Below are 10,869 nucleotides of genomic sequence, written 5' to 3' on the forward strand. Positions count from 1 at the left end.
TGTCTCATTCTAGTCATCACAACACCAGCTGCTACTGTTAAGCAACTATTTCAATGTGTGTGTATGCGTGTGTGTGTGTGTGTGTGTGTGTGGGGGAGGGAGTTATTCAACCCCAAGCATCAGAGGACATGCTCGACTCACAGCCACAAATCGCTGCCACGCAGCCTGTCCAGTGAGTAAAAACAACCGTTCTGACTGGATCTCTGTTCTAATTGGAGGGTGCCATCTGCAGCTCGAGTGTCTAAATGAGGCTGTGGATGTCACTGCGTTACTGACATGCAGCGATGAGTGATGTCAGTCAATTTTGTCCAAATGACTAAATCGATGAAGGCACAAAGAAGGTTCTTACTGGTCTTAATGACATAACAACATCTAACACATCTTCATCCTTCTTCATTGGGTAAAGACACTAATTCACTCATTTTCCTCTCCATATGTTAAATGAAGTAAAAGTGTGCCTTGGTAAATTGCAATATTGTGTTATTTCCATTTATTTGAATTGAATTTATTCCAACTTTGCTTACCTATTACACCAATAATGCAATTTAGCAGCGATAGAATGGAGCTGTGAGGGGACAGAGTGAATTAGTGCATCAGCAGAGACACTGCAAAGAGCAAGCTGCGGCGTTATGTGTTCAACTCCAGCTCACCCTCTAGTGGTTTAACTACCACGTCACTCTACTGGCAGCACAATGTGAGCTGAATGGAGACTCTGCAGGAGCTGGCAGTTGCAAAACCAAGAGCGTGCAAACAGCCATATTTCCAAAAACAGGACATAAAACATCCAACTAAATTTGTGACATTGTAATTATAATGTGACTATTCATACTATTTCATTCAATATGCATGTCCCAGTGGCTGGGTGGTTGGTCATCTTTAATAGAGGAGCATTAGATGTATATATGTTTATAACTAACAAAGTATGTGATCTAAAAGCGCGTTGATGTGGCAGTTTCCATATTAGTGCTATTTTAAGGTATTGTAATACTGAAACTGAAATTGTGCATAGCTTACCATGGTCCTAAACATAAAATACACTTGACTTTCATAGTTTTCATCCAGAATAAGATTGAATCCAGCTTTAAAATCTCTCTGAGCAGTGTGAATTATGTCACTGTATACAGTTCGGACATTAGCAATGAACACTGAGTTTTGAGGTGTCAGGAGACTTTTAATACAGGTGCTTTAATACACGAAGTGTTTAGTTTTCTAATCAGAAAAATAGTTATTGATGTTTCACTGAATGATGTCATGTCGTCTTTACGCGTGTGGACCTCTAGGGGGCGCACCGGACCGACAGGGTGAGAAAAGCAACCAAACTGTTGTCTGGAAGCTTACGAGCAGCACGTGAATGCATCGTGCGTCTGCTGCTGGCAGCAGGGAGAAAAGGAAGTGCTGTTATTGCAACATCTCTGCCACGTTTGAGGATCCTCTGCAGCAGCAGCAGCAGCAGCAGCACCAGTGGCGGCGGCGGCGGCCGTGGCTGTGAGCACCGGGATGGGCCGGTGCTGGGCGGTGATGGGGGGATGAGAGGGAGCGGTGGGAGGAGAGGAAAGAAAGAGGAAACACGTAGAGCCACAACACAGCGCTGTCCGGCTGCGCGCAGCTCCAGCTTGAAGGAGCGGCCGCTGCTTTGTGGAGGATCCCGCCTGCCGGATCTGTTGATCACGCACAGAGGAGGACTGTGTCCGCGGGTTCCCGGAGGAGAGGAGGAGAGGGTCACCCATGCTAAACTCAGGGAGAATGGAGGAATTCGTGACCGAAGAGGAAGAGCCGTGGTACGACCAGCAGGACATGGAGCAGGGTAAGGCTAGACACCATCCTCTCTCTGCGCACAGCATCCCCCCCTCTGTCAGCTGCTGGCGCCGGCCGGTCAGCTGCGCTCCACTTGACAAAGGCTCCCTGTCCTGTCAACAGACGACCTGGGTGTCATGTGGAGGTTTTCTGTTTTTCAGAGGGTGGCACGTTTTAATGCAATCAGTGGGATATTGCAGGAGTTGAAGGTGCAGCTTGTGCTTCTTTGACAACAATGCATTGAAAGCATGCCAAGCAAGGCCTCAGCATCAGACAGAGGGGTAGATCCTCACTCACAGTGCTATTAGTCTGTTATCAAGCCTGTAGTGTAATCAAATATTGTTGATGTTCCTACAAAATGTGAATTGATCTTCTTTTTCTTTAAACCATTGTTTTATGTAATGTCAGCTGATGAAGAGACAAGCTGTGTTTTTCATTTTTCATTTTAATCGGCAAACATGTCTTTGTGTATTAACCTAATTCAGAGAAAGCTAATTAGCCCCATATAGTCACATTATTCCCATCAAGTGAATCCATCACCACTGCACACGTTGGTTTAATATTTTGAGACGCTTAGAAAAGAAAATGAATTGCAGTTTTAACATCCGAGGTGCATTTCAATACGTTAGTGTTATGCCATATACTGTAAATGGGATCAGCTGATTTCCAAGGACATTCACATGGGAAACTACATTTCGGATGAGGTCAAACTTTGCATCTTGCTATTGACTAAAAATAAGAAAAAGACAGTTTTATTATTCACTGTAAAGATGATAATGTCCTAAATTTATGTTCATTCTCAGGAACATATGCACAGCAAGCAAGTTTACAGAACATTTTCTGCCAGTGACTCATCAGTCGTCAAAGACAAAAGACCTTTCTCTGCACCACTTATTTCATTTCCTGTCTGTCTTCAGCGCTCAATCACTTGTCCTGTGTGAGGTGATTCTAAGAATACATTTCTGCAGGCTGAGGTGAAATGGTGCAGAGATTTTACTCGACTACAAACACACAAGCATGTGTGTTCCTTGCACTGATGATGTAACTGAGATTGTTGTAGACAGTTTCTTTCCTGTGGACAAATCGTCACACGTCAGTCGACCTGAGGATAAAAATAGATCCTCACTAGTCTTTATTTCTGGGAGATGGAGAAGATCTCTCACAGCACGCCTGCGCTTCAAAGTGCAGACTGCCCGAGCTCGTGTGACATTTCGAGATGTCACGAGCCCTTCAGAGAGAGGCACCACTGTCACTGAGTTACAGTACCTTGTTGTTAGATGGGAATTACTGCAAAGAGCTATGGGAGAAAAACGCTCTTTCAGAATGTTTCATTCCAAAAAACAATTCCACTGACAGAAAGCTCATGCTACGTGTTCTTAACGTAAAGCCCTCAGACGAAACAAGCAGGTTGTCAGATTGATGGGATATTATATCAGACTAGTAGGAGTCAGTACGCTGCTTTTAATGCACAGGAGGTGGGAGCAGGTTGGTGGACGGGGAGTACTGCAGCTTCATCTTTTCGAGGTTCTGAAAACGCATCATAAACATCCTTGGTCTGCTGTCGTGGTTTCAGAACCGTCCCAGCCATGGTCATTTCTTCCTTAGCAAATACAAAGTTTCATGTAATTTGACTCTAATTATAGGGTAATTAGAGAAAAACACTCTTCACAGGAGAAGAGAGGAACTTCCTTGAAAGTTGATTATACGGTAGAACAAAGCTGTGGGATCTAGCAATTATGAGTTTGACCTACATTTTCGCCCAGTTTCTGATGTATTATTTAACACTTTACTACTTAATTTGTGGATATATTTAGCACATGTCAAGCTTGGACAGCAGACAAATCGCATTTCAAGCCTTAAAACCGAAAGAGAAGAGGGATGCAGACATGTAATTAGGGATGCTTCTTTGTTAGGGGCCATTGTGCGTTGGCCACAGCCTCTACTGGCTCAGGTCCAAGGAGCAAATACGTGACTGCACGAGACTGGAGGCTTGTTTGTTTGACAGACATCTCACGAGAGGCTTGCTCCTCGGTTTAAATGCTCCTCTCACAGCTTAGTATCTATTTAAGCCGTCCAAGGACAGAATATTAAATAGCAAAGGGTCAGTTGTTGACCATAAAAATGTTGCTTTGGAAGACATTGTGCATTAGTGCAGTTTAAAATACAGAAAAGCATTTAGTCCCAATTCATGTCTGTGCTGCTGAATGTGTCCAGATGCTTTATCTGTTAAGACGTCTGCTCTGCAACACAGGAAAACAGAGGGAGAAGTCATATTTTCCACATTCCAGTGAATCTCATGGGTGATATGGAGCCACCGAAAAGCGCAGCCTGTGGAGGAGATCACCATGAGTGATGCTTAAAACTGGAACTTTCCTTTTGTTTACTGTGTGAGAAAGTGCAACCGAACTCTTTGAACACAAACACAGTTGCAGCTGGGTTTTTGGAGCACACAGGAAATGTTGTCTTCATACTGTACACGATGTGATTACCTCTGAGTCAATCATGACATCTGTCTGCAGCAGTCAGACGGTATTGACTTGCTAAGTTGTTTGCTTGTGCACTGACTTGTATTGATTTGCTCTCTTCCCCCTTCTCTCCCACACTCTCTTTGTTGTCCTCGTTCTCTCCTTCTTTCCTCCTCCTTCGCTGTTATTCTCTTGTCACTGAGGCTTTTGGCTGAAGAGAGACTCTGTCTCTCTGGCAGTCGAACAGAAATCCACATCTGAATGTGGACAGTGTTTGCGACTGTGTAGTCAGATTGGCCTAAGCCTGGTTTGAATTTGAAGAGCGTTAACTCAGGAGTTAGAGTAAGAAGCTTTTCATTTTTAAATGATTCTACCGGCTGTTTTGTCCCTCGCTCACTTCCTGAGAGGTTGCAAACTGCTTCTCGCTGACCCAACAATTCACAGTAGGCCATCTACAGCGCTGAGTCAGAGCACACTCAGAATAAAGAATGATGACAGTGACTCATCTTTCTTTGGAGGTGCACCTGGAAGCACACAAATGTGTGGCACGTTAAAGGTAAAGTAAAGACCGGTGTTTAACAGGATAGAAATAGCAGAAATTGATTGTCAGCAATGCACTTTTATTTGACACCTTAAAGGTACAAATTCCAGTATGTGAGCATGCACAATGTCACCCCATACCTTCCCTAATATCAGTGGAGAGCTGTCTCTCCAAAAAATCTGTGCACCAATTTCTGACCTTCATATTCAGCAAGGAGAGTAGGAAGAAGTGCTGCAGGAAGGACTACTGTCTCTCTGTGTTCCTGCTCACCCCTCTCTATAATTGAACTGGATCATGAAAGACTGAGACAACGTAATGGACCCTTTGATTATTCTGTCCCAGACCCTGTTATAACCTCACCCAAAATAGAACGACGTGCTCTATTAATCATATCTGTGGCCTTCTTTCTTCATCTGCTCCTCCTTTCCCACCTGTTCCTGACCTTATTTTCCCTGTCCTCCGGCTTACATTCTATTTTTACCAACCTTACAGAGCTCTTTTAGCGTTTGTGACTCATTTGTTCATCTCTTTTTATATTTCTTTTCGATGTTGAGATCTCCACTTGGCGGCTGAACTCGGGAAGACTCTACTGGAGAGGAACAAGGAGCTTGAGGACTCCTTGCAGCAGATGTACATCACTAATGAAGAGCAAGTGCAAGAGATTGAAGTATGACGTATTTAAATGGACAATAAATACTTGTAATTATAGAGATGTAACTGTGTACTGGATAACACTGTTTTATTATAATGCACAACAGTACCTGTCGAAGCAGCTGGAGGTCCTTCGGGACATGAACGAGCAGCATGCCAAAGTGTACGAACAACTGGACGGAACTGCCCGAGAGCTGGAACGCACCAACCACACACTGGTGTCAGACAGCAAGGCCTCGCAGCAAAAGATAGAAAGGTACTGAAGAGTGGGACTACAGGTTTTCTCTTGTCCTCATTTACACATTAAACATTTGTTTTTCCTGCTGTATCAGGCTAACGGGGACCATTGAGGCTTTGCAGAGCCAGGTGGAGACTCTTTCAGGGCAAGTGGAGCAGCTTCGCTCCATGGAGCAACTTAGAGTCAGGAGGGAGAAGAGGGAACGACGCAAAACCATCCACTCATTCCCTTGCCTGAGGGAGCTTTGCACAGCACCCAGGTACTTGTTATTTCTTCCACAAAATGATTTTTCTTCATAAAATAATAAAACCCACTGCCAGTAAAGAACTATCTGTGTACGTGTCATTATCCCAGATATGAGGATGAGTTTGTAGTGGGCAGAGCAGAGAGCTTTACTGTGGATGTGAAGCGTCAGCCTTTCGAAGAGGAGAATCAGCATCTGAGGGAGGCGGTGTCAGCCCTGCGAGCAGCCGTCCGGACTGAGAGGGGTCGCAGGGAAGGTGTGGAGAGGGAGTGCAACGTCCTACTGTCAGAGTTCTCCCGGCTGCAGACACGGGTTCAGGTACTGGTGAAGAATGTACACACATTATTTTAGTCGGAACAGCTCTAGTGTCCATTTGTCAAGTAAAAAGTCCTGCTTGATTTCCAATGATACTGTAGTTGAAATACAAGCAGGTCAGTGAGCTTCAGTGAGGTTAAGGACCCAGTGGCCCACAGCTCAACTAAGTTTTATTTTCTGACACATGGAATGTGATAAATCAAAACTGATGGCTTGTCTTTGCACCCAGGATGCCGAGAGCTGCCAGGCGAGGGTGCGGGAATTGGAGGTAGAGCTACAGGAGCTGCAGCAGCTACGTCGCGCTCGGACTTTCCTGCTGAGCAGCGAGGACGACGGAGTGACTCTTACCCAGACCGTTCTCAATAGCACCCCAGAGACTGACACCTTCCTGGAAGTGGAGATTGGGGACACAGGAGGAGGTGTAAGGGAGGGGACTGAAGGTGGAGGAGGTGTCGGAGGCGAGGCATTACCTGAGTCTAACCCAGTGAGGAAAAGCTGCAGCGACACAGCGCTTAATGCCATTGTGGCTCGTGACGCCTCCGGCCGCAGGAGAGGCAGCTACGCTCTCCACGCCAACAGCGTGAGAAAGAGAGGCATGTCCATCCTCAGAGAGGTGGATGAGCAGTACCACGCCTTACTGGAGAAATATGAGGAGTTGCTGGGGAAGTGCAGACGCCACGAGGAGAGCCTGTGTCACGCCGAGGTCCAGACTTCCCGGCCTGTGTCCCGAGATCCGTCCATGAAAGACTGCGCCATGGGCACCACCCCAGCGCCTCCACCTACGCCCACCCAGTCACCTTCCACGCCTGAAGCCATTGAGAGCATCAGCAAGCAGGTGGAGGCAGTGGACAAGCGGCTGGGACAGAACACTCCAGAGTACAAAGCCCTTTTCAAGGAGATCTTCTCTCGCATCCAGAAGACCAAGATGGACATCAAAGCCACCAAAGCTGCTAAAACTAGCAAATCTGGAAAGTTTGGAAAATCCAGCAAACACTAATGTGTTTAATGCTCCAGTTTGGTGTAAATCAAATCCAGATGAGTTCAGTAACCTTACAGTATACACCAGAATCTGTGCATTTTTAAACTTTGCAGAATCCATTCATATGTATAGAGTATTTATGAATTTGTGAAAAAACTAGTTTGAGTTTAGTCCCCCTTCCCCCATCGTTTTATTATAGATATACACTTGCTTCACTGCCTTATTACCACAGGCATATACGTAACAGTAACACATGAAGAGCCTCATGAGCCTCACAAGTGCACTAAGCATTAAAGCTTCACTAGAAAAAGGTTTATGTGACATTACCATGAGTGGTAATCTAATATTACCAGAAACTGTATCTATTAAGCAGCTACGTTTATAATGGACACTACTAACATGTTTATTCTAGGACTGAGATGGATCTTCTCAGGCCGCAGTGCTGTCAGTGTCGAGATTGAACTTGAGGTGCTACTAAATACATATAGGATGGTACAGATGATTGCTGTTGAAGAATGAAATGCCTGTAGCCTGGATGATATTGCTACTATCTTGCACGTTCTCTTGTATGACCCTACCTACTGTTTGTGGTGCCTCGCCCTTTTGTCAAGAGATTTTGAGTTATACACCAGTTTGGCCTTTGGTAAACAGGCTTATTCGCTTTATCTCCAACAGTTTGATGAAAAGATCAATGCCACTGTATGGTAAATAGCCAGTTAGCCTAGCTTAGCATTAAGACTGGAATACTAACACAGCTAGCCTGGCTCTGTCAACAGTGACAACGACAAGTCTAGGAAGTATATAGCAGGCTGTTTTTAGATAGGAGTCTGCATGTGCCATGAAGCAGCTTTTTATTATGTTTCAGCTGGACTGGGCTAGCTGTTTGTCCCTGTGTTAATGTGCATTTATTGATCCCAAGGGGATCAATAAAGTATTCATTATTATTATTATTTATTAATTAAGCTAACCTGATGCTAGCTGTAGCTTCATATTTCATGTGCAATCATGAGTATGGTACCAATCTTCTCATGTAACTGCTGGGGAAAAAAGCTAATAAGCATATTTCCCAAAATGTGATATAAGGATTATTGAAATCGCTACGATGCCGCTGGAGAGCAAGTGAAAAAGGGACGCTAACTATAAAACTTCAGGAAAGGAACCTTGAAACCTTTATAAATAAAATACCTTTTCCCTCCACTGTGTTAAAGTCACCTCAACTCTCTCACGAGTACTAAAGTGCATTTTCGTACAATACAATACTGAGCCAATATTATAATTGCTCAGCGAGATATACAAGAAGAATTGCTTTTTATTTCTAGTACTGAGTTATATCTGTAGTTAATAATCTACAGTTATTTTAGCTATAGGTGTGTAGTTTTAGATTGGTCTGTTGAGTTTTGAATGTGCAGAAGAAATGATCCCAGTTAATGCTGAAAAGCTGCTGTCGGAGAGAGACAATCTGTGCAGATTGTTGTTTTCACTATTTCCTGGGCATAATGGAGAGTTATCATATGAAATACAGACGTCCTGAAGGTTGCGCTAGCAAATGCAAATGCACCATATACAGTGTAAGCATGGTTAATTACTGATCACTGGGGAAGCAAAGAACAAAATTGTCAGCTGTCATTTGGATAGTAGTACATTTGCAATTGAATTGATATTTGTTAAAAACAAACAAATAAACAAACAAACATAAAAACATTATAATGGGATGGAAGTGTTTTGCTTAATTCTAAGTAGGCAGATTCAGTGTACAGAACTGTAACCAGTATAAGGCTTTATACCCAGGGCTTTGTCTAACACCTAGCAGTCTTACCAAACTATCAAACTAACCTGCAGATATATTGCACCTTTTTCTTTTCCAAAATATACAATACTTATGCCTTTTCTGGGTAAACCTCCAATGTATAAACCTTTGTTATATGTAGGGTATCTGTACTGTAATGTCTTATCTATTGCACTTGTTTGTCACCTCATCTTTTGCATATTTAGGATAGCCAATATGAAACTGTACCTGTGTATTATTTGTGTGTGAATATTTTCAGTGCCTATATGTATATGTCACTAATATTTTGTCTAAAAAAAACTATTTTGATTTGCTTCATTGTTATTATCCAGTGAACATTGTTATTATTAAGTCATCAATATGTTATTGGCATTAAGGTTTATCTGATCTGGTATTTTAGTTTAGTTTATATAATTAATGAACCTGCTTTACCCTGCTAATAAAGCAATGATGATTTATAATACATTTTGTGTTTTATTTACTGTATTTATTATAAAATTGTCTGGGAACATATTTAAAATTTTCAGTGCAGCAATCACCTGACATTTTGTTATTTATATACTGTTCTCTTTAGCTCAATTGAAAATTAATCAATGTTGTCGATCGAATCGGATTTCAGGACAAACAATATTAATAATAATATAACCATGATAAGCCATATTTACATTTACATTTAATCATTTAGCAGACGCTTTTATTCAAAGCGACTTACAAGTGAGGAACAAGGCCAGCAAACAAAACTTAAGTGAAGGAGAAAAAACATGAAAGCAAAGTGCTGTAAAAAAGTGTTTCTGTTACAAGAGATGTGATAACGAAAAGCAGAAAAAGAAGATGCGGAAGATTTCTGTTTTTCAGCAATATAAACCAACGAGACCTACACCAACAACAATTTCTCCATTTTGCTTACAACATTTTGAATTCAGCTCAACGTTTTTAAGACGCTGTAGTGTGGGATTACTTTATTTAAACATCTGAAGTGGAAATTATATTAGCAGGAAGGTAATGTCGCAGTCTGAGCGAAACAGATACACGGTTAGAAGATTATTTCTAGGAAAACCAGCTCTCTTGCAGTCGATTCGACCGCGTGGCCTAATGGATAAGGCGTCTGACTTCGGATCAGAAGATTGAGGGTTCGAGTCCCTTCGTGGTCGCTTTTAGACATTTAAGTAATCTTTCAAACAACTTTTACTCCGTCGACATTTGCATGAATTTATTTCGAAAGTGTACACAAAAGCCACAAATATAGTGATTCTACATGTCCTCTTGTGAATACCGCTCTCAATATGGCACGTACCCAGTTAGTCATTGACGTCCCAATCCTACGTAATGTTAGCTAGTCTACTTTGGTTAGGATACCTAATGATCACAATGACTGCGACTCAATGGTGAAATTAATACAATAATTTACTACTGTATCTAAACGGAAAGTGAAAAGTTTCAAGTAGAATTGAGGCCGCTACAGATATTCGTCGAGCAGAGTGGCGCAGCGGAAGCGTGCTGGGCCCATAACCCAGAGGTCGATGGATCGAAACCATCCTCTGCTAACTTTTTTCATATTAACAGAAAAAGTTAATATTAATATTAAAACACATAATAATATGTGTGTGTACACATATAAATGATCCTGCAACTATCGCTATTTAGAGGTCACACACGAAACAGTGGAAAATGCAATGCGAGGAAGGAAATTTCCGATTTATGTTATCTCATTAATTAGTTCATATACAAATGTGTGTCTTTAAAGTAAGTTTTTAAAAAGTAATTGGTTGAAAAAAAGGTTTTAATGTCTTTATGAAATGTTGAAAACGTCAACTTCTCTCCTCACTCAAACATTTGGGGTGATAGTGGGGAGAAAG

At 42.4% G+C, this 10,869-nt stretch overlaps 1 protein-coding gene and 2 non-coding genes across 3 annotated transcripts; all 3 read left to right on the plus strand.

Moving 5' to 3' along the window:
- The first annotated feature begins 1,424 nt into the window (after positions 1-1,424).
- On the plus strand, positions 1,425-8,131 carry LOC113156723 (cerebellar degeneration-related protein 2-like). Its single transcript, XM_026351992.1, has 6 exons — positions 1,425-1,804; positions 5,355-5,467; positions 5,559-5,707; positions 5,784-5,948; positions 6,044-6,251; positions 6,478-8,131. The coding sequence occupies exons 1-6, from the start codon at positions 1,726-1,728 to the stop codon at positions 7,243-7,245; spliced, it is 1,482 nt and encodes a 493-aa protein (XP_026207777.1). The 5' UTR covers positions 1,425-1,725; the 3' UTR covers positions 7,246-8,131.
- A 1,960-nt stretch (positions 8,132-10,091) lies between these two features.
- trnar-ucg lies at positions 10,092-10,164 on the plus strand. Its single transcript has one exon. It is a non-coding gene; the product is annotated as a tRNA-Arg (tRNA).
- A 321-nt stretch (positions 10,165-10,485) lies between these two features.
- On the plus strand, positions 10,486-10,557 carry trnam-cau. Its single transcript has one exon. It is a non-coding gene; the product is annotated as a tRNA-Met (tRNA).
- Positions 10,558-10,869: the final 312 nt, after the last annotated feature.

The sequence above is a fragment of the Anabas testudineus genome, chromosome 19, assembly GCF_900324465.2.
Source record: "Anabas testudineus chromosome 19, fAnaTes1.2, whole genome shotgun sequence".
In the NCBI taxonomy this organism is placed as follows: Eukaryota; Metazoa; Chordata; class Actinopteri; order Anabantiformes; family Anabantidae; genus Anabas; species Anabas testudineus.